General features: G+C 35.5%; 1 protein-coding gene across 23 annotated transcripts in view; it reads right to left on the reverse strand.

Annotated features, from left to right (window-relative positions):
* LOC128183029 (phosphatidylinositol-binding clathrin assembly protein LAP-like) overlaps positions 1-24,016 on the reverse strand; it is a 45,612-nt gene that overhangs the window by 6,200 nt on the left and 15,396 nt on the right. Inside the window, exons 7-23 of one of the 23 annotated variants that reach the window (XM_052851819.1) lie at positions 20,564-20,675; positions 20,291-20,397; positions 19,177-19,200; positions 18,093-18,134; positions 17,471-17,494; positions 13,759-13,847; positions 13,246-13,260; positions 12,406-12,526; positions 11,530-11,571; positions 8,756-9,032; positions 7,382-7,456; positions 6,175-6,228; positions 3,638-3,670; positions 3,359-3,400; positions 3,168-3,212; positions 1,886-2,039; positions 1,297-1,417 (exon numbers count right to left, since the gene is read on the reverse strand). In XM_052851819.1, coding sequence (XP_052707779.1) covers positions 1,297-1,417; positions 1,886-2,039; positions 3,168-3,212; positions 3,359-3,400; positions 3,638-3,670; positions 6,175-6,228; positions 7,382-7,456; positions 8,756-9,032; positions 11,530-11,571; positions 12,406-12,526; positions 13,246-13,260; positions 13,759-13,847; positions 17,471-17,494; positions 18,093-18,134; positions 19,177-19,200; positions 20,291-20,397; positions 20,564-20,675 — 1,377 coding nt within the window. Of the gene's footprint in view, positions 1-1,236; positions 1,418-1,885; positions 2,040-3,167; positions 3,213-3,358; positions 3,401-3,637; positions 3,671-6,174; positions 6,229-7,381; positions 7,457-8,755; positions 9,033-11,529; positions 11,572-12,405; positions 12,527-13,245; positions 13,261-13,758; positions 13,848-17,470; positions 17,495-18,092; positions 18,135-19,176; positions 19,201-20,290; positions 20,398-20,563; positions 20,676-24,016 lie in introns of all 23 variants that reach the window. The other 22 variants (XM_052851809.1, XM_052851811.1, XM_052851812.1 and 19 more) reach the window with 22 other exon arrangements.

Consider the following 24,016-nt stretch of genomic DNA (forward strand, 5'->3'; position numbering starts at 1 on the left):
TCATTAAATTTCAGTCTAATTATCATCCAAATGGTAGATTCCAATGTTTGCAAATTTTTAGATGTTATACTTCATTGTTTGTTAAATGTGTTTTTTGCAATCAAAGTAATTTTTTCAGCAAATTTTTTTTCATATTTTTCATTTTTCAAAAGTCTGCATATTTTGATAATGACCCAATACTGCATGTATTTGTACACGACTTAATACATCATGTATTTGTACAAGACTTAATACATCATGTATTTGTACAAGACTTAATACATCATGTATTTGTACAAGACTTAATACTGCATGTATTTGTACAAGACTTAATACATCATGTATTTGTACTAGACTTAATACATCATGTATTTGTACAAGACTTAATACTGCATAGATTTGTACAAGACTTAATACTGCATGTATTTGTACAAAACATAATATGTGTGCTGCAGAAAAACATGAAAAAAAGCCTTGAAACTACTGCATATGGAATTGAACAAGAAAGACACCACACTGTAAAAAAGGACAAAATTTGGTACTGCGTGGAATTAGACAAGAATTAATACAAAGTGAAATTGTACAAGCCTTCATACAATATGAAATTTGACAAAGTGTGTAGTTCTAAACACTTTTGCGTTTGAGTTTATTCCTGTTCCATAAATAATCAATAGCTTGCTGTCCAAACCAACCTATTAAGCTTTGCTATTTTGAGTAAATCTGAAACATCATATAATCTTGATTTCTGTATTAGAAAGATAATGTTGTACAGTTTTTAATCAAGAATTTCCCCAATGTAGCATTTGCTAATCTCTAAGAAGAAAGATTTATTAACAACCCTCTTAAAGCTTATTGCAGTCAATAAATAATACCATGCATAAACCTCACTCATTCTTAGCATTTTTTAAAATTAATCTAAGAATTTAATCTAGATAGATTGTTCAATGTTGTAGTTGTATAGAAAAAAACTTGCAGCCCCTATAAAAAAAGGCAAAACTATTTTTTTCACTTGTCACCAACTAGCTCATCCTGAATTTACTGACTGTAGAAAAAAATTTGGGGTAACAGAATCCCTGCCCTTGCTATACCTATGTGACGGTGTTTTCAGGATTTTAGCATGAGTGCAGCACATCGTGACAACCCACACAACCCAGGTAAACTAACCATGGAACCAGCAGACCAGCGGGTTAGCAGAGGCGGTAGAAGGTGGGGATGTGGAGACAACATTGAACAAGACAACAGGGGGTCTATATTTACCGGAGGCTGCTGAGAGTTTATCATTGTAGACTGTGTTGTCATATTGGACTGACTATTTACCATGGGCTGTCCGTAGCTGGGTGAGGTCCAGGTAGAGGAAGAGATGTTGGGGGGTAGCCCCTGCCAGCTCTGACCACCCGTCTTCTTCTGTTCACCCTTCGGTTGCCAGTCATGTTGTTGTCTGAAAATAAACACAGCATACTTGGACTGTAACTGAAGAATGTTTCACTGATAAAAAATTGAATTGTAGACATAAACCCAATATGGCATAAAATAAACACAGCATACTTAGACTTATACCGGCTTCTCTTTCCGTGATAGAAATTGAACAATATTGAAAACGTATCTTAACATTTTTTTCGCTTTTGAATCTGATTTTTATTAAAGCTGTCATATACCATGTGTTTATTATATAAACCTTTGCCTGATTTCTGATTTATGTATACTTAAAAAACCGTCTAGAGCACATATGACAATTTTTACAATCTCCATTCCTGGCGATGTGAAAGTTCTACCAGGTGTTTAAAAATTGGCAAACAAAATTAACCAAATTTTCAGTTTAATTTATAGCATGCCTCTGATAGTTGAAAGTTTGACATACTTAGTTGACCTACTTTTGTGACCAGTAACCTGGGCAACATTGACTCACTTTTTGACCTGCGACGCTGACCCTTTGATGTTGAGGTTTCCAGCTAGCTGTGACAGACTGGAATCCAGATCTTTGTTGATGAGTTTTTCTTGTGTGGCGCTGTTCATCCCAACATTGGAGGTTGGTTTTAGGACCTCCCCAAAGGCATCAAATCCTGCAACAAAATAAGCAGACAATAAAAATGTTTGTACAACTTTCTATATTTTGAAGACCAGAGAATCATTATCTGTTTAAAGTAAGAGGACAAGTCAACTAAGTCACACAGCAAAAAAAAAAAATTATACCTGTCTCATACAAATAAGGCTGTTATGACATTGTTTCAGTCTCTACACAATGTGAGGTAATTTGGTTCATAAATGAACCTGTAATGTACTAGACATGATAATGAAATGAAGAAATGACTTGTTCGGAAGAAGCAAGCATTTTACTGAGTTTGAAGTTTCTATGTACAACCATTGTGTCTCTCATCCTTATCAGCTAACACCCTTTCCAGTGGAGGTGTATTAAATAAGATTATTTATATGTCATTTAAATTATCTATTAATACCCGATAATATATAAGATGATGTGTCATTAAAGTATCCATTAGTATCAATAAATATACTAAATACAATGTCAAATATTCAAGTACTTAGTAATATCAAAAAATATACAAGAAGATGTGTCATTTAAGCATCTATTAATATCAAGAAATTGATTTGAGACATAATAGGAAACGTGTTTAACAATAACAAGATGCAAGACATCATCTTAGTTATCTGAGAATGTGTGTAAGTCCTGATTATATATAACTATTCATAAAACTGAAATGTTTATGAAGCATGGCAATATATAAGTATCCATTCTCCTCAATGTACATGAAAATGAGGCATGATATTCAGTATCCATAATTACAGTAAGAACTGTGTGGGGGCCATAGTTTACATTTTCATCATATATCAAGAAATGCAAAAGGGTCCCCAAGCTACGTAATTGTCCGCTATCCAGACACACGTGAGGCAAGGACATACTATCCAGAAAAGTGAATTGATATTCTAGCCATTTATAGCTAACACATGTGTAGCAAAATATCACATAATATATGTACATTATTCGATGTGAATATCTATGAGATAATTATCTTGTATGTGAACTTAGAAAATCATAATATTAACTTAAAAAAATAAAAAGGTTCACAGAACACAACTCAATATTGATAATGTAATCAAACACAACTGTGTAACAGAAGAACAAAAACCAACTCTGGAGAACTGAGAAAGGAACATAGTTCTACGACTGTCACCTGATTGGTCAGAAGAGATGAGGGCGGGACTTAGGCGGCCCGGTGCTGCAGAAATTAAACAGTTCAGAGTTCTCAGTACAGAATAAATCACATTACACAATGTAGTTTGTCTTTGTTTATTTCTTATCTCAAATCAACCAATTACTTTACTATGCAGAGCACAAAGACTTGTAGAATGTATTGGTGGATACCTGACTCATTCATGGTTGGAGTTAAACTCCTCTGATGGAGAGCTTGCAAAGCAGAAAATGTTCAGTCTTCATATAGCAAGCAAATGTTTTCAAATTTTCAACACAAAACGTAAATGGCACCAAATGTGTTTTTATTATTTTTTTGCAACATCAATATAGAATAATATATATTAATTCACTCAGATTAATAGAAGCAAAGTTAAGATGTTAGCTCCACTGCAGAACATCCCTATAACCACACTGTGTACCAAAGAACACAAAACTGAAACTTGAACTAACCTGGACTAGTCGGCATGGGAGGTCCAGGAAAAGCTGAAAAATAGGTCTAATTGTTTACAGTTGAAGATATTATCTCACTAAAAAATGTACAGCTTTAAATGCTGTAAAATTGGTCTACTTGTTTACATTTGATATTATCTGCTGTAAAATATGTCTACTTGTTTACAGTTGAAAATATTATCTGCTGTAAAATTGGTCTATTTGTTTACATTTGATATTATCTGCTGTAAAATAGGTCTACTTGTATCATTGTGTACAGCTATAAGTACATGCGATTAGAGATAATTTTATTTTAAAAGGCTGTATATCTGTATAAATCTGTATTCTGTCAGATATTGTACCATCCTTGGCGCTGACATTGCTCGGCCTGTACAATATCTGTCAGAATGGGCAGTTTTTGGCCTACAATCATTACTTACATGAACCTTAGTGTTGTTTATAGCTGTGAATCTGTGTTTATATTGTATATCTAACTGTTCTGAATTTCTTTTTACAGAGGATTTTAGTGTTAACAGGTGTAAATCTGTGTATGCATTGTTTATCTAGCTGTTCTGTTTTTATTTATACAGGAGATCTTAACGCTTGGATGTCGAAGTACAGGTTTATATAATTTAATACAGATATATATAAACATTTGTTTTCATTATATTTGGTTACAATACTTTAACTACAACTTTAACCACAGCTTCAGAACAAATCTTACAAAATTACTAACAGCTTTTCACAGAAACAAAACTACTGCAATGAAAACTACATATCTGTAAGACAAGAATAACGAATAATTGATATGCATCACAGATTTTCTGTTTAATTCTAGATACCGGTATATATATATTTGTAGAACAGAATCAGCCTATACAAACTTGTCTTTAAACAAATCAACAGATAGCTAGAAACTGAAAGACACTAATCTATCAATACCTTATATCAATAACACAAAGAATTCTAATTGCTAAATCAAAGTTCTGAGGTCTAGGTTAAAGAAATTCTCTAAAGTTACAAAAAAATGAAACTCAAACTGAGACAAATAAACTGGACTTGAGAGAGTGCAGTAATAGACTGAGTTACGGAGTGATCTCACGACAACAAAGGATCCTAGACATTCACTGATCTACTTCTACCAGAGGACGGTCAATAAACCTGCAGTGTTTCCTCTCACGGAGCCCCTACCCTGGGGCAGACCAGGGGTGCCCTGGTCACTTATCAGGGAACCACCTGCTCCAAAGATGCTGGTTCCCGTTCCCCAAGAAGAAAGAGTGGCCAGGTTGGAGGTCTCCAATAGACCGGAGCCGTGGACATCAGAACTTGTCATAGCAGAGAGGGAGGACAGATCTGTGTCGACTTCGGCATCATCCACACTAAAGATACCACCCGAGGCGAGTCCACTGTAGGTAGTAACAGTGGGGGATCGAGTGGTTGTCATAGGCAGAATGGGATCTAGAGATTCTAAGGTAGGATCTAGAGATCCTGCAGCATCCTCATCATGTGACAGCAGGTCTGATAGCGTGAACAAACAAAACAATACAGTTATCTCCCTCCGATAAAAAAAAGACTTGTCCCACTTCATTTCTGCATTCGATCGTTAACATGATAAATAAACCTGTATGCATGAAAAATGCTCTATGTGATATATGTGACACGTGAGGCCAAAAAGTGATACTGTGGAATCAATTAAATTCTTGGGGGCCAATTTTCGTTGATTGTTGGTTTTTTTGCTTATTCGTGGGGATGTAATTTCGTGGATGTGTTAGTTTTCAGTTCTAGTAACTCTTTCAAAACTTGTTTTCGTGGAGGACGTAAATTCGTGGGGGAGGGCTAACCACAAAAACCACGAAAATTCGGCCACCATGAATTCTAGTGATTCCACAGTAGTTACATCATTAATTATAGAAGAAATTGTATGAAAAGATATTTATGTCTTCTGTAACATGCTGCTCCTGATGAAGTCTATGGTGAACAAAGCCTTTTTTCTTGATTTGGATATTACATATATATCATAGAGGTAAGAAGTGATCAGTGAGGCAAGAGGTGGTAGTGACATCATTAATTTTAGAAAAATAGTTTAAAAAAAACATTTACATTTTGTCAATTGTAAGCTCCTTATGAAAGTTAATATATTGTAAACAGATACTTTATGATTTGTATACTTCAATTAATTATTATTATCCTGATAATAAATTTTATACAGAGGGTAAGATTAAAGTGATCTTGTGTTTAAATCAATCTTAAAATATTATTGTAATTATGAATGAGCTTCATAGAAATTCAACTAGGGATTAATGTGAATACTTATGAAATACACAACATATGATTCACACAGTTTATTTCTAAGTTACAGTACCTGGTTTTTTCTGTTGTGGATAGTTCTACACTCATTTTTAAGTGGCAGTACCTAGTTTTTCTATTGAGAATAGTTCTTAATATTTTAACAGAATCTGTTTTTTTTCTGTTGTCACTGTGTAATCTTCTACTTATTTCTACAACAATACCTTGGGTTTTTCCTGCGAGTATAGATCTACTTATTTCTACAACTGTACCTGGTTTTTCCGAGGTCTGAGGAACTAAGAGACCTGTAGCATCGGTTAGTAGTCCTACAGCCAAAGAGAGAAGTACCACATGCAGTTAGTGCAGCCACTGTACAACAGTTATAGTATTAGACCAATCATTATGCCATTGCTATAATTTCATTTTATGTAAAAGTTGCACTTATGCTTAAGGAGACTGCGGGTGGTCAACAAACTAACTATCAGATCTGCCTTTAACTTTGTTTTAAGCTAGAAACTTATATTTTGTAAAGAAAAATTACATATAAATTAGCTTTAAAATTTCCATGTTTCCTCTATCTTTAAAACAGAACTCTTCTTCTTAGGAGATAAATAAAGTCTTATAATGACCATGACCATCTAGCCCTTTTAATTTTGGAGAATGAATTATGTAGATCCTATTATTATAATTCAGTTTCTTCTAATTGCATTGTTTATTACTTCTTTTATTGGAGAATCATTCCAACAGACTGCATAGCTTCACATTTAGTATAAATTTGCATATCTTCAGTAAACCATAGCACGTTACTCCAAATTTTTTCCCGACTTTTGTATGATGTAAATAGAGCTGCTAATTTTCAAGTTTAAATATCCCTATTTACTTCAGGGTAACATGTAACATATATCTTAGTATAAAAATCATGATATATCAAAACCAACAACCCTACTCCTGTTTTAATTGCCTATGTGTCTCTATTTTCTTTATATTTTCTTTTTCTGTTTTGAAGCAATTAGAGCAATGGCATACTAATTTGGATATTGGACATGCATGCAGTCAATCTTTGTTAAAACGTGAGCAAATGAACTGTAAAACAAAGAGAAAATTAGTTGAGATGATTAGTTAAAGCTGTCAAAAAACAAAGGAAGTGGGGGTCTGCTAAAATTACTTCTCTCAGCAACAGTTAGTCTGGACGCATGCATGAGGGTTATAGAAACTGTACAAGTCGAACAAAAGGCTTGCAAAACTTTCCAAAACTCCTATGGAAAGCAAGCCTGAGACTCAACAATTTAAACAGAAAAGTGATCTCATATGGCCTATAATTCTACCAATATATGGTAAAGGTGTAATCAAATCTAATAATTAGAAACCCCTTTCCTTCAAAATCTAAAAGCAGTAATGTATTAGTGAAAAAAGCACACAAAAATGTTAAGAAAATGTGTCATGTTGACAAGCCCGAGCATGCTCAAAAGTCTGTCCTACCAGCGGAGGTGTTGGATGACTGGTTGGGAAACACTTTCTCAAAGTCAACGTCGGATGTAAACATACTGCTCGATGCTGGGGAGGAACAATATTCAAAGTTTCAAAAAAAGTTTATCTTTACATGCCCACCCTAGTTTAAGAAATTTTAAAACAACAGAAAAAATATCCTGATTACATTTATGGGGGAATATTCAATTTTCATGCCGTTGTTCTCAAAGAACGAGGGTTGTCCCAAAAAAGCGTAGACAAGTGACGTTATTCAGTTAATTGAAGAAACAGGAAGATGAAATTTGTGCCACAAACGGTTCAAGTAGTTTGTAATCAAATAATGTTTTAAAATCAAATATTGTTTGAGATTAAATTAGTGAAATGAAAGCATGCTATATCAGAAACTTGAGATGCGGCACAATAATATCAAAATGAAAATTGCAAGGAAAAGTACTTTTCGAATGAAAAAAATTCAAATAAAACATACATTAATATTTGATAATAATTCTTTTATTTACTTAAAAAATATTTTGGCTAAAAAAGAACTTCTGAATATTTTATAATGCGTTTTGTGACAAGTTGTAGAGTTTACTCGTAATAAAATGGCGACATCAGTGTTTAAGGTGGCGCAGCAGTAACCGATAAAATTTTGTAAAGACCTTGAAACAAATCCTAAGTGGCTTTGGAAGTAAATGAAATTAACAATATTGAAAATATTTGGACAAAATTGATAACAATAAGTGGTAAAAAGAAACCTCGACTGATATCAATGGATGTCAAAATGCTGAACGTTACATTTCGGTAAGATGGACATTAGACAACAAGTAATACAGGGCAGGTTTGGAGTCGTCCGATCGTTTATACTTATGAAATATTTTAAAAAAACAAAACTAGAAATATATGTTGAATGTGCACTCAGATAATCAAAGAAAGTTTTTTCTCTAAGACATTTTTGGAAAAAAAACCTAAATTTTATCGTAATCGATTTTTAGGGTTTAGCAACAACATAAAGACTGGCGACGTCGCACATTGTGCCGCCTGAATAATTATTCATTTGCTAAAGAAATGAATAAAATACAGATTTGATTCTTTCAGTATTATTGCCCAAAGGGTAATTGAAGAAACCATAGAAGTCTAATGAAATTGCAGTGAACAGATTTTACGTTATTTGTCCTGTCTACGTTTTTTGGTACAACCCTAGTACAAGGGTTGAAAGGCTCATATCATGTTATTTACAAGGAGAACTTAGAGCAGGATAAACATGAGGGGGAGGGGGGTAATTACACACAGAACTGGTTAACATAAATATCAATAAAATCAATAAACAACTTTCCCAACAACAAAAACAAGTTTTGGGGTTTTATCCTCTATGTCTTGTGACCTTACCGGGAACGCTGGTAGCTGGGGCGCTATTCCACTGAGCAAACGAGTTGGGCTGACTCATCGCTTGTGTGGCATTCTGCATCGCCATGACGTTTTGAACGTTCTGTACAAAGGGGTTTCCTGACAAACTAAGAAGGTCGTCGCTAGCCTTCTGGGGTGCTGCCGACTTTGTGGGTGACCCGAACAAATCGCTCGTCCCATTTGGTGTTTGCGTTGCGAACGGATTTGTTGCTGAGGGGTTAGGCTGAGGTGACTGCCCGAGTTCTTTCATTCTCTGCTCCTGTCCAAGAAAGGAGAATCAGTAAGTACATGTATTAAGTGAAAGCAGTGAACAGTCTCTATTTATCAATTCAGACAAGACTTTAGGAAAATGTGGCACCATTTTATCAAACAAAACTAGTCCAAGTAAAATTGAGTCGTTAGTAGCAAGGTGACAAGATCATCAACAAAAGCATGCACAGTTAACTAAAGAGTCAGCTACCACCTAATTCACACCCAGTCTGTTTCTTGGATTTCGTCCTCAGAAATGCTGTATTAACATAATCTAGTCCAGAGATAAGTAGAATAAGAAGAATTTTTTTTTTTTTTTTTTTTTTTTTTTTACAAGGAACATTAACGTATATTATACTATATAATTAATTCATCTTATCAATTATAGTTCATCTGGTAATTACTACTCATTTCAAACATAACTCCATGACTAAATCTAGACACATTACAATACAACACATAACGAGTAATGTTAAAAAGCATGTTAACTTATAAAGTGTTACAAAAAGTTCACAAAGATACTGACACAAGTCACATTCAAGCTCTATATTAATGGACCAATCAAAAATGGTGCTCTGAAGAAATAGACCAATCTAAATGGAGAACAAGCAAAACCTAAACCAATCAGAGTCAAGCTTTAAAACAGTTGTGTAACCAATCAGAGACAAGGTTTAACACAGTTGTATGCATATACCCACCTGTCAGTGCTAAATTCTACCACCTGCACTACACACAGCATTACAAACAGATCTATTCACGAACTCTATAGGTTTCTCTAGGCTCTAAAAGCTTATTTATCTACTGTCTATCGGTTACGGTTACAACTAGTCTGAACATGTTTGTTTAAAAAGTACAGCAATAATAAGGTTGAAATCGCATTTATTGGAAACCAAGAAAAATCTAAAATTATGTCCTTGCTCATGTTTTCTTTTTTTGAGTTTGCTTGTTTTTTAATGCTGCAAGAGATGGTAATTGCTTTAGAAATTAGAAATGGTAAAGGGAGCTTATCCAAACAAATAAAAGCCATTAGCTAGTTAAGATCCAGATGTTTGAAAGTTTTTTGGGTTTTTTTTTTGGGGGGGGGGTTGTAATTTTCAGTTTAAGGTGGAATAATACACCTGGAAATAGTCGCTCAAATTAACAGAAAATGAGTTGATTATGAAAAATATAATGATAAATAAACTGTACATGTCAAATAAGCCAAAAAATTGCAGTTTTTGGATAAAAATGAATATCTAAAAAATTCAATTCAGTAAATAACAACAAAAGCCCCTGCAGGATTTAAACTCAGGATGTACGGATCACAACCCTGACACTTTATCGACTCGGCTATGAAGAAAGTTACATGTTGACGTCAATTAATCCTTTTAAAAAAACGAAATGTCGTTTCGATAAGAGGTCAGCCATTTTGTGATGATGTGTTATTCCACCTTAAATAAATTTAACAAACTAGTAAATGTTTGTTTGTTACATTTCTTCAAACTGAAATTTATTAAAAGAGCACTAACATAGTGATCATTGTGATATGTTTCAAATAATCAAGGACGTATATACTAACGCGTTAAGCAACTACAGAATGTCTCACCAAAATCATGCAGAACGTGATTTCATAAGTCAACTCTAACTTCTTATATCTATATTGTTTTCTAATATATCGATATTAAACCTTCAAAAACTATCTTAAAATTATCCTAGAATTGTTATTTGTACTTTATATCCCTGATCGGATCATACTTACGATGGAGTTTTTAGAACCCACAGACCCGTTGTTGCCCCATTTATGAGATTAGATAAAAATTGGCGTTTGTTTTCTTTCTAACTAAATTAATACAGAATATGATTAAAAACTCCAAAAGCAATCCCCATTAACAACAGGAAAAAAAAAATTAAAAAAATCATATAATTTTATGGGACTCAACTGAGTCTTAAGAACTTGTCAAGGCTTGCGGGATTGTTGGGAAGTAAACATGGCATATGTAGAAGTTGCCTATCTCATTATTGAAAACATACATGTGCAAAGTTTTTATTATATTGTGTCATAGGAAAAGTTTTCCATTCCAGCATACTTAGTACACAAAAATGAGCAAGAAAAGAATTCACGTCCTGCAGGTTTCTGACTCCTGATGTCACATTTTGTATGTTAGGCCTCTAAAAAAAATTGCGTGTTTAGGGTAACACTGATGAAAAAATTAGGTTAGGTAGGTAGCGATTTTTTTTTTTATTTTATCATATTTTTTTTCTGCATGAATTCTAAGAATCTTTGTTTGTGTCATATTTAAAAATAGATTTTTTAATATTAATATAAAATTTACAATCGGATAAAAACAGACATCTAAAAATGGTAGGATCGGGGCATTTTTGTAGGTTTGGTGGGGTTACCCTAAACACACAACTTTTTTTGGGCCTTATTTCAATCTGCTGAAGCCTGCATTGATACCTTGACCAATGTGATCAGATGCTGAGATGACCCCCCAGTAATCCCCATGTCCTACACAGGAAGTAGTTACCTGATTTGGAGAGTCAGCAGTGCTCTTGCCAAGCTGTTCCTTCTGAAGGAGTGGATAAGAAAGAGAAGAGTCAGACATCAGCATAACAACATGCAAACTACAGCAATCAGTCAGGGTCAATGCTGACCAATCAAATGCAACAAGGGTCGTCACTATCCAATCAATGCAACAAGGGTCGACACTGTCCAATCAAATGCAATCAAAGGCCTGCCAGTAACCAATCAATCCAACAGATGGCACAATGTGCAGAGCAGTCAGTTTGATTGGTCAACTGAGTCAACCATTCCTAGCTGCTTTAGGATGAAGTTATACATGTAGCCAATACAATTCACGAGAAATCCAAAGCAGGCCCTGCAAATCGTACAAGCTTATTCAATATGTCGAAATTTGAAAAATTTTCTTCTTGTGTGTGTGACTAAGCCTGCTTCAGATTTCTTTTGCTAGCTGAAAGCATTTATGTCCAAACATTATTATCTCATTTGATCAACAATTTAAAAAAAATACATGCATAAAAATATCTCATTTAATACACATATATATTTTTTTCTATAAATATTTCTAGTTTGTTCTTATAAATGAACAATACCCAATAACAAAATTGTGTCTCAAACCACAATTAGAAAAAATGTGCTGGTTAATACACAGATTGTACTGATCATTAAAAAAGTAATTTAAAAAGTAAAGAGTGAACGGTGTATTAATTAAAGATTTCGTTAATCAGTAAACCTTAACACAAGTTGTATTAAAAACAAGAAAAAATTTGTGTGACAGTGAAAAAAAAAAGTGAAGATAATGAACAAGGCACATTCACAAAATCTGGCCACTAGCAAACCATCAAGCAACATATGGAGAGGAATTGACGACAGAGTTCTCTACCTTTAACTGCTGAAGGCGAGCATTTTCCTCGTCTAAAATCCGCTGTCGCTCTTCCTCCGACACATTGATTGTGGGTGTGTTACTAGAAATGGTGTTAATGGCCGCAGCAAACCCCACGGGTCTAACAAAAAACATCCACATGTTCAATTGATACTTTCCTATTACAGAAAAAACATAGAAATCATAATGTTCTTCAGATAAACAATGAAGGTATGGAAATGGGTCAGAGATGGATGCTAAACCCGTCGGGGTTTTTAACCCCTATGTCTTTGAGTGATCACTGTTGCACACACTCCAAACAAACTGTGTTACTACAGAAAAAAAACAACAATCAAAGGGAGATAACAGTTAAATTATATAGCGGTCATGTGGATTACTTTATATAATAGAAGAAGCGCTTTGATATGATGTATTAGCACATATAAAATATTTTGAATTTCATTCATAACAACTAATTTTTTTTCCCATTCATATGCTTCTGAAAGACAAAATGTATACCGGTAACTAACTGCATATAAGGCTTGTATAGTGAAAATCAGAAGAATTTTTTTTTTGTATTTTCAAGAAAAATTTACAAACTTTACTACATGTTACAAGGCTCAAATTCATTCAAATGTAGTTTATAAAGAAATGTCTAGATATTGATCAATCTCATCTATTACTATAACTATACAATAATTATAATGATTTATAAATCAGTGATAAGAGGCAGTACTTTACAGGAGTGAAATCAGCAGGTCATTAATAGAAAACCAAGACCATACAGTCAGAGTGAGAGAGATCAGGGAGGAGTTACTCCCCTTACACACCCACTCCGGTCTCCAGACACAATATACTTACGCAGGTATATACAAACTGTAACAAACAATAATAAAACCACCCATCTGAATGCAGCTCCGTTTGCCCTCTCCTCTTTTTCTGAATCATTATTTTGCTAATGATTTGCTAATTTGCATATGATTTAATCTGTCAATGATTTAAAATTATTTTTTTTTCTTTTCAGCAGCATCTCATTCACACTCAAAACTACCTTGTACAGAAAAGCTGAAACATAATTATGGTCGTTCTCGTGATTTTACTGATCTTTTTATTCATTCATTTATAATCAAACTTTAACCTTTAAAGGATTTAATGTTGAAAATGAGTTCCATATTTTCATACAAAGAAAACTTACAACATATTTCAAATATAAACCTTGAAGAAAACCATGAACTCATTAAAATCATTCAACAAAAACCATGGAAACTACAGCCAGTGTGCCAGTCACCGATTTTTATAGGAAATACTACTAAGATGGATGACTGATAAAAATAAAAAATCTCTTTTTTTCATCCACGGGTATGTCATACTTACTTTGAGCCACTGACAGGAGTTGTCACCCCTTTCTTCCCTTCCAGGGACTGGTAATGCTGTTCTAAGGCATCAAGGAGACTAGAAGGGGCCTGCAAAAAACGGAGAAAAAATCCAAAAATATATATATAAAACAGAACAGTACAGATACTGTCTAATTTTAGGCAATTACTTAATACAGCAAATTTACAGTTTTGTGCCAGAATATGAGAATATAAAATTGCGAACACCAAACTTCAATTTCAATTTCTTATAGTTCACAACTCTCAAAAATGAAAAAAAATGAGATCTTAAAATCTGCAAGAAGTGTTTTTCTCAATTTTACACAGATATTATTTTCTCTTGTTTAATTAGGAATCTGTATTCTAAAGAAGAATAGATGAATGCCAAGTATCCTTAAGTTACATATCAACAAAAGACCATTAGTAACACATTGTACATCATGTTGGTTCACAAGTAATCATTATCACAACCACTGCTGATCTAAATATTATTAATAAATATTTACCATAGCTTTAGAGATTTATAGAGAAATATTGTTGGTTTACAAGCTTAACTTCATGCCATATGTCATGATCAAAATGCCATTTAATCTAAGCCATGATAGAGAAGAGGAGAACATATATATTCAAGAATTTCAAGTATTGGTCATTTAATTCAGCATTAATTTAAACGATGGAGAAGAAGGACATTTTAGCATTCAGGTTGGTTCTCCTTTTTGTTGTAAGGATATTTTTGGTGAATTCCGTTATTTAAAGAAAAACATTTTTCGAATAATAAATTAAAGCTTTACACTTTGGCCAATTTCCCATTTAATTTAAGCAAAATAATTTTGAAATCAAGCTTAGAGGTAATGCTGGAGATTTAATTTTAGCTTTATCTTTAATCTGCCAAAAAGCAAACATATCTAGCACACCAAATTTAGCAAATATTTGGTATAAAATGAGGAAGGGTTAAATAGTCATCTCGGATGCTTATCTAAAATTAGATAAATGTCAATGGGATAGGTACAGATTTAAAAAACTTCATAGTTGTAGAATACCTGAAAATAAACATACCCTGCACCAATACCTTTTTCTAGCATTAATCTAAGGGTATCCAAAATTAAAAGCAACAGTTCTATAGATCAGGCTCAATTATCTATTACTTAAGAGACCAAGTAAATAGTTCTTTATTTCAGGATTGAGAATGTGCCGCAGTGAAAGAAAAACACTATTATCATGTCACAGATCATTCCTACTGAATAGAATTGTTGGCACCATTTTCTCCACTAAAAGATTAAATACCAGCCATCTCCATGTGATCACTGTCATTAATAAGACATAAAACTGATGATTCAAGCTTCAGATATCCTTACTTGTAATATAAGTAACAGTACAACTGTTATTTTTATGAAAAGTGAATGTATCTTCCTATCTTCAATTGTAATGGAATTATTCATAATCATTGAATCTATGAACAGAGTTTTGGTTTACTTTTTTCAGTGGTTACAATATATCTGTAATAGTGTGTATACAAAGGCTCAGTACTACCACGCTCCTACTAGCACTAACTAGTGGGTTAACCCTTTAGCTCAGTTGGTAGAGCGTTGGTTTTTATACAGAAGGGTCCCGAGTTTGAGCCTTGTTGTGGACTTCCTCTTCTTTTATTACATATCAAATCAGCGATGACCTTATAACCATCTTCCCATCATCCCTCCCCGCCCCTCCCCTGCCCCTTCCCCGCCCTTCAGCCATTTGGGGAAAAAAGAAATTGTGAAAAGGTATGTTAATGAACTCAAAAGCTATGAATTTCACTGAAATATAATCTGGCCCAAGGGCCATAAAAGTTGGACAAGCTCACTTTGATTATTCTCAGACTGATTAACTCCCCCTTCTCCTTACACTCGCCAGGGTCTGACAGATATCGATAGGAGGTCATCTTCACACGATCTTTACTTCTGACCAATCAGGGAAGAGCTTCCATGCTTTAGAACTCTTCAAAAGGAGATAGAAAAATTAAACATCTGATAAAACAGATGAAAGCATGTCTGTGATTGGTTGGGGCATATTTAAATTGTATGCAAATGTAGAGGTTGTGTAAAGATGACCTCTTATCGATATCTGTCAGACCCTGACAAGTTTAAGGAGAAGGGGGGATGGTCTTTTGATCTCAGTCTCACTTTTAATACTTAGAGGAAAAGTGAGACAAGGATAAAAAGTGAGCTTGTCTAACTTTTATGACCCTGGGTCGATAACAATGACAGTTATATTTACATCTACCGAGTATGATTCCTTCTATTTCTTACGGAAATTTAGTATGAATTTAACTGAGTTATATTGGGGTCAATAACAATAAACAGTTATGAATATCATTATACAGCATTAACAGTACTGATAAATAAGGTAACTTTTTATAATCCAACACAAAGATATGCTCCTTGTATCGTAATTCTTAAATCAATCTTTACAAATTTGATATGACTGTAAATTACTAAGTAAAAACCCTGACTGTCAAAAAATCTAAACTTTTTTATTTTAACTTTCAGGCCTCAACTGTTAAATTAATTGTCTACAAAATAATTTCATTACGCAATGAAAATGAAAGTGCCTGTTTCATTGATACATGCTAGCTAGCCAAGATGAGTATAGCAAACATGTTGATGACAATTATTAAGATACAAGCATCAAAGTCTTTAGAAGTTTGTAATGGCTAACCTTGGTGTCCTGAAATACACAAAAAAGTGAGTTATTGTAGTTTTATCGACATAACCAAAGCATCAAATCTTCCGATTACAATTCACAGTAAACTTGTGGTCAAGGTTCGCTTCTGTACAATATGATATCAGATAGATTTCATACTTCAATGAACATTTGACTTCATAGATCGACTGAACATCTAAATTCTTGAAAATTGGTGGGTGAAATGATAGGCGTGTTCACCAGAGCAGGTGCTCGCGAGTGCTTCCCTATACCTGAAACACAAATGTTGGTGAGCGCTCATGACCACACGCTTTGCTGAACACACTGTGGATAACTTTCATCATCACAGTTACATAGACTTACAATCATCACGGTTCTTATAAATCCACTTATTTGTAAGCACACTGCTTAAAAAACTTAAGGATCCTGATACTCTGTCACCATTTTTATGATGGAATGTCACAACATGGCCATTTTAACTCATTGTGAAACAGTTTACATCGCCCAAATTTGTTGTCTATCTCTATTTTTTTTTTCAATTGTTGAATTTGCTGTTATTGAAAACTGCCAACAGCTGGTGAGAGAGCCATTGACAGCTGACAACAACTTTGCGTGTTTTTTCTTGAATTAACCACAATATTACCAGTTTACTGAATGTACCAAAGAAATACCCAGTTAGTGTGTATATTGGTAAACGTTATGTGCTGGGTGATTAGTTAGTATAGGGGAAAGCAATACAAAAACAGGTTAGAGGTTAGAAACTGGGACAACTGGCTGTTAGTTTGCCGGGCTTTGTATGAATACGACATCAAAACAAGGGAAAGACATGACACAGAGTGGAACAAAACTAAACAGAGGGTGACCTGAGAGTTCAAGGGTCAAGGTCATGGTGAGGGGCAGCCCCTCTATACAGCCCCCAGAAACTGGTCCCAGGGTACACACTGTTTTTCCGTCAAAATTCATACATGCCTGGCCTACACTCACAAGCATGAATGAATATGATGAGCAATCAGGTCTACATAGAATGGACTTACTGAATTAGCATTGTTCTTCAGGCCCTATCGACAAGAGAAACAAAACCAGAGAGAGAGATTAGCAAGAACAGCGAGGAATAGACCTGCTTATGGACTCGGACAACACCAGACAAAACCCAGGCATGTTTGGCAGAGTGGGCGATCGCAAGCACTCTCCAGCAATTGCTGAATTTCTTATCCCTATCACCAAAGTGTTTTGGAGGGCTAAATTATCCCTGTGAGGGCCAGCTCTGCTCAACAAGCCTCAGTTTTCACTGTGTCCCTGTCTCGGTCTTGGGGTTGAACCCAATATCTACAGCTCTATTCACTGTCTGTGCTGGACATCTACCAGACTCTTATCACATTGTTCATGTTTTGTTTTTTGAAATTCCTGTTTTTCAGTGTTTATGCATTTACTCTATTTATCCCAGTATTCAAGATTCTTTTGTTTTTAGGAGGGGTACTAAATTCTTATCCTTCATTCAAAATTAGATTGTTCTTTTTGCTTACAAAATCAATTAAAAACGAGTCTCATTGAGGACTTCTGTAAACACACTTTGGACTATCTATGGCATTTTGATCACACAGAAGCAAGGTTGAGGGGGGAATGTAGTGGGTGGGGGAGAGGGTCCGAGTCTCTTACCTTGGCTAGGTCAGGAATATCACTCTTGTCAATACCAACACTCTGCAAAGAAACAAAAATAAACAATCAAAAACAGACAGTATCTTTGAAATCTTCATACTTCTGAATTAGTACAGACTTCAGGAATTATCAAACATAAGGCTCAAGTTCCACAAACAAGTTTGAAATGACATGCATCATGGGTGGAAGCAGCTTAATCGGCTATCTATCAAGTTCAAAGAAATAAACGCGACATACAGACTCCAGAATAAATGAAAGTTACATGCTCCAAATGGGTAGCAAGTTAAGGATGAAAAATACAAAAAGGTATATAATAAACAGGTGTAAATGGATGAAATCAACAGTAGCAGTGGGCCTGATTAGTTCCTGGAGTAGAAACCATGTCTATAGTACATCTGTATGTGGTCCGATCTTCCCCTGGTACCAATATAGACAAGTGCACAGTGTACTGACAGTGTGTTGACAACAGAGTTAACTCCCCTCTCCTAGCTTTGCTTCACCTTAATGATGAAGACCTTGCTGCTGCAATCAAACAACTCCTGAAACAGCTGGAGTCTGTTCTTTGTTACCTTTTCTTCTTGGTTCATGAATTAGTGTGTTAAAACTGACTAAAACTTTCTGATGTTATTCTTGTAATGAAACTTTCTCTTGTACCCTTTGACTTAAGACCAAGTTAATAAAAGCTAACTTTTAATAATTCAATTTGACTCAATACAAGAGAAAAATACTTAAAATGAAGATTCAAATGGTTTCAAGTAAATTTTGTGCATCGAGAATCATTTCATTCGATTTTTATATGTTATCAGTTTGTTGGAGCACCCAGTCCGAATCTGTATTATCTATATCTGTATGAACATCTAGATGTTCTTTATTCTTTATATTCGGCTTTCCCTGAAAGTGTTACAGAGTCTGTAACCTTCTGAATGTCTGATGCATGCTGTTAAATCGCATTACCATTGCTAAATGATGGAGACAAATTAAACCATACAGAAAATCTGATTATATGGATATCACTGATCACATGTATACAATACAACCAATGACAGAAAGCAGAAAGGATGTTGCTATGGCAACTGAAATATACCTGCTGGGGGTTTTTGGAGGCATTCTGTGAAATAAACAAATCTCATCACAAATTAAAACTTAAAAATAAAAAGCATACGGAGAGAAGCTTAGCAGTGATGCTTGTTAGCAGAGCGTCAAAAAAACGACTACACAGTGTGTCTACTACAGTATACAACCTTCCCATATTTAGACTCCGCAGTCTAAACCGGCGTGAAAACAAAATTAGAGTGAGATTTATTAAAATGATAAAACACAAAAATTTTGTACAGAAATTTTAAACACAAAATCAGAGACAGCAAATAAGCTAGACTGGCATCAACTGCAAACTTTCAGTCGTTATCTTCTAAAAGTTTTCTTTGGATTGGCTTATGAGGAGATGAATTATACGAACAGTGCTTCAACCTGAGATGTCAAACCGAGGATATCCTGATAATCAAGAATGCACGTTTTAATCACAGAAACATCTTTCCCCTTATTATCAAACATTTACTTGTGCATGACAAGCAAAATAATATAAAATATTCTACCCAATCCCTGCTCTACTCTAAAAAAGAAATTGGGGTATATGGCTATGTTCTATAATAATTAAGAGACAGGGAGCTGACTTCATTCACACATCATACTCTTCCCTACCACCACACACAACTTAAGACTAATAATAGGCAAACACACGTACACAGATTGAAATCAACCGTCACACAACCCCCACTTGTAAAACAGAAACTGATATCTGTGTGAAGCCTGTGGAACAGAACAGAGAGACTGCAGACACAGAAATACACACTTTCTACCCCTACCTCTACCCTCAGATTTGAGACAGGTGGTGCAGGTATCATACAGTCTCACCTGTACATACCTCAGAGAGACAGGTATAGAAATACACACAAATATACACACACAATATCCACCCCCTCCCCCTCCCCCAGAGGAGAGACAAGTTACACACTGCCTATTGAATGGTGGTTATGAACATTCAACTTATACGTACCTACGAGAGAGACGGACACACCAATACACAAACAGGTACACACAATACCACCCCCACCCCACCAAACCCAGTCACCCGTATAAGAGGTGATATGGTCACGCACTGCCTACTGGATGATGTAACAGACAATCTCACCAATACCTACCTCAGCTGTCTTCAGGAATTCGGAGACCTTGTCCATCCTGACCAGAAACCTCTTGTAAATTTCTAATGCATCCTTACATTGCTTTTTATTCATATCAAAGTATTTCTCTGCAAAGATAAAAAGAGTCAATCATACACACTTTGACTACTTTGCAAAATTAGAATATTCAATTAAAGTTGGAAAAAAATCTAAACTTTAAAGCTTTAATTAAATAGAATCTCAGATTATCATTGCTAGAAAATGCGATACTGTGCTGTCCTGATGATGACGTACCTAGTAGGTTAATAATTCCGTCATTGTAACAGGCAAAGAGACGAATCAGATCCTTGAACATCAGGAGGAAGCAGGCGTTGATGACCCCGTTGGTGAGCTCATTGGGAGCACACTGAAACACATAGAGGTCGTTAGTGTCCACATACTGAATATACCAGGGGTTTTTTTTTTCATGCATTGCAAATTTTTGTAAAAATCTATTAATCAAATTTTATTTATAATTGTGGTAGTTTTTTGGGGTCTTTTTTTTGGAGGGGGGGGGGGGGATGGGGGCAGGTGGGGTTTGTGGACCAGTTTCACCTGCCCCTTGAACAATTCAAAATTCAAAATGAATAAAGCTGAACACAGCTCGTACATAGGCACTGTCCGCCATATTTCTCTTTCATCACTGCTGTCCCTACGACCCCTATAAAAGGCACAGGCCTCTAAACAGTTCAAAGTACTTTGTCACCTGTGTGGATGAACATCTTGTCTTGTCGTTACTCGGTTGCAATGAAATTATCAAACTTGAAGCAATTTTTTAAGCCAAAAGAATACCAACATCAAATAAATAGGTCGATGCATTATTTACAAACAGAATATGCACATAGAAAAAGAAATAAATGCATAAAATCTGAAGACTACCAAAGGAACACTACACATCGGACACGAGTTTCAGGTGTGCAATAGTGTGTAAAGAAATCAAAGGGTTTATATACCTATATACCAGGTACCTGTGTGATGGTGCCTATATATACCAGGTACCTGTGTGACGGTGCCTATATATACCAGGTACCTGTGTGACGGTGCCTATATATACCAGGTACCTGTGTGACGGTGCCTATATATACCAGGTACCTGTGTGATGGTGCAGGGTTTATATACCAGGTACCTGTGTGACGGTGCCTATATATACCAGGTACCTGTGTGACGGTGCCTATATATACCAGGTACCTGTGTGACGGTGCCTATATATACCAGGTACCTGTGTGACGGTGCCTATATATACCAGGTACCTGTGTGACGGTGCCTATATATACCAGGTACCTGTGTGACGGTGCCTATATATACCAGGTACCTGTGTATTATATACCACAGGTACCTGTGTATTATATACCAGGTACCTGTGTGACGGTGCCTATATATACCAAGTACCTGTGTGACGGTGCCTATATATACCAGGTACCTGTGTGACGGTGCCTATATATACCAGGTACCTGTGTGACGGTGCCTATTTAAATACCAGGTACCTGTGTGACGGTGCCTATATATACCAGGTACCTGTGTGACGGTGCCTATATATACCAGGTACCTGTGTATTATATACCAGGTACCTGTGTGACAGTGCCTATATATACCAGGTACCTGTGTGACGGTGCCTATATATACCAGGTACCTGTGTGACGGTGCAGGGTATATATACCAGGTACCTGTGTGACGGTGCCTATATATACCAGGTACCTGTGTGACGGTGCCTATTTATATACCAGGTACCTGTGTGACGGTGGAGGGTTTATATACCAGGTACCTGAGTGACGGTGCCTATATATACCAGGTACCTGTGTATTATATACCAGGTACCTGTGTGACGGTGCCTATATATACAAGAGGCCCATGGGCCACATCGCTCACCTGAGGAACAACAGGTATGATAAAATCAGCTCAATGGAGTCATAATACAAACTATCTGGACAATATACAATAATTCATGTAAATCCTGTATAAATAAAATCCATTTTCCCCTGGATATTCTTATGTTTATAATCATTAGTCCCTTTTCTAACAGGATGAATTTATGGTCATATCATGTGTTGAGTATTGCAGTTCTCAAAAAGATCCCTAACAATAGTTTATATATGGGATATAAACGTACAGTAAACTCTCAACCTTCTCGTGAGGCCAAAGAATTGTCCTGGGGCCAAAGTCTTAACAATTATAAAGAATCATCTGGCTGATTAGTTTCTGAGAAGATTTTTAAAGATTTACCCTATAAATTCCTTTGTTAAACTTTGACCCCCCCCCCCCCCATTGTGGCCCCACCCTACCCCTGGGGATCATTATTTTCACAACTTTGAATCTACACTACCTGAGGATGCTTTCACACAAGTTCCAGCTTTCCTGGCTGATTAGTTTCTGAGAAAAAGATTTTTAAAGATGACTCTGTTTATTCCTATGTAAAACAACGACCTCCCATTGTGGCCCAAACCTACCCCCAGGGGTCATGCTCTTCACAAATTTGAATCTACACTAACTGAGGATGCTTCCACACATGTTTTAGCTTTCCTGGCTAATTAGTTTCTGAGAAGAAGATTTTTAAAGATTTACTGTATATAATCATATGTATAACTTCAATCCCCCATTGTGGCCCCAACCTACCCCCAGGGGTCATGATTTTCACAACTTTGAATCTTCACTACCTGAGGATGCTTCCACACAAGTTCCAGCTTTGCCTTCGAATTAGTTACTGAGAAGAAGATTTTTAAAGATTTACTGTATATATTCCTATGTTAAACTTCGATCCCCAATTGTGGCCCAACCCTACCTCCGGGGGTCATGAATTTTACAACTTTGAATTTACACTACCTGAGGATGCATCCACACAAGTGTCAGCTTTCCTGGCTGATTAGTTTTTGAGAAGAAGATTTTTAAAGATTAACTGTGTATATTCCTATGTAAAACGTCGATCTCCCATTGTGGCCCAAACCTACCCCCGGGGGTCATGATTTTCACAAATTTTAATCTTCACTACATAAGGATGCATCCACACAAGTGTCAGCTTTCCTGGCCAATTAGTTTCTGAGAAGAAGATTTTTAAAGATTTACTTTTTATATTCATATGTTAAACTTCGACCCTCCATTGTGGCCCCACCCTATCCCCAGGGGTCATGATTTTCACATCTTTGAATCTACACTACCTGAGGATGCTTCCACACAAGTTTCAGCTTTCCTGGCCAATTAGTTTCTGAGAAGAGGATTTCTAAAGATTTACTCTATTCATTTGTTAAACTTCGACCCCCCATTGTGGCCCCATTCTCGGGTGAGCTAAAAACGTTAAGTTTACAATTCAATAAGTTGGTTTCTGGAAGAACAGATTTTGAAAATTTTCGTAATAAATATTGACAATTTTTTTACTTTTTAAAGCGCTAAGCATAGCTCAGCCCTTTATTGTCGTTAGACTTCAACTTCCGGTGCATCGAATAACCGCCCCCTCTAAGCAAAAGTATACATCATTTAAACTGGTTAGGGAACCAGTTTCAGGGGTTTATGCACATAACTGCACGGGCTATTGTGAATCTAATTTACGGGTTATTGTGAAATTAATGTACGGGGCTTACATACATCATTGCAGGGACTGTCATGCAGTGATGAGGAAATATAGTGCGTATACAGAAGCTGAAATGCTATATACATATATCTGTTATATACATACAGAAGCTGGGTTAGCGCTTTTCAGTACTATCAGTACTTTGATTT

Source organism: Crassostrea angulata, chromosome 5, assembly GCF_025612915.1.
Source record: "Crassostrea angulata isolate pt1a10 chromosome 5, ASM2561291v2, whole genome shotgun sequence".
NCBI lineage: Eukaryota > Metazoa > Mollusca > Bivalvia > Ostreida > Ostreidae > Magallana > Magallana angulata.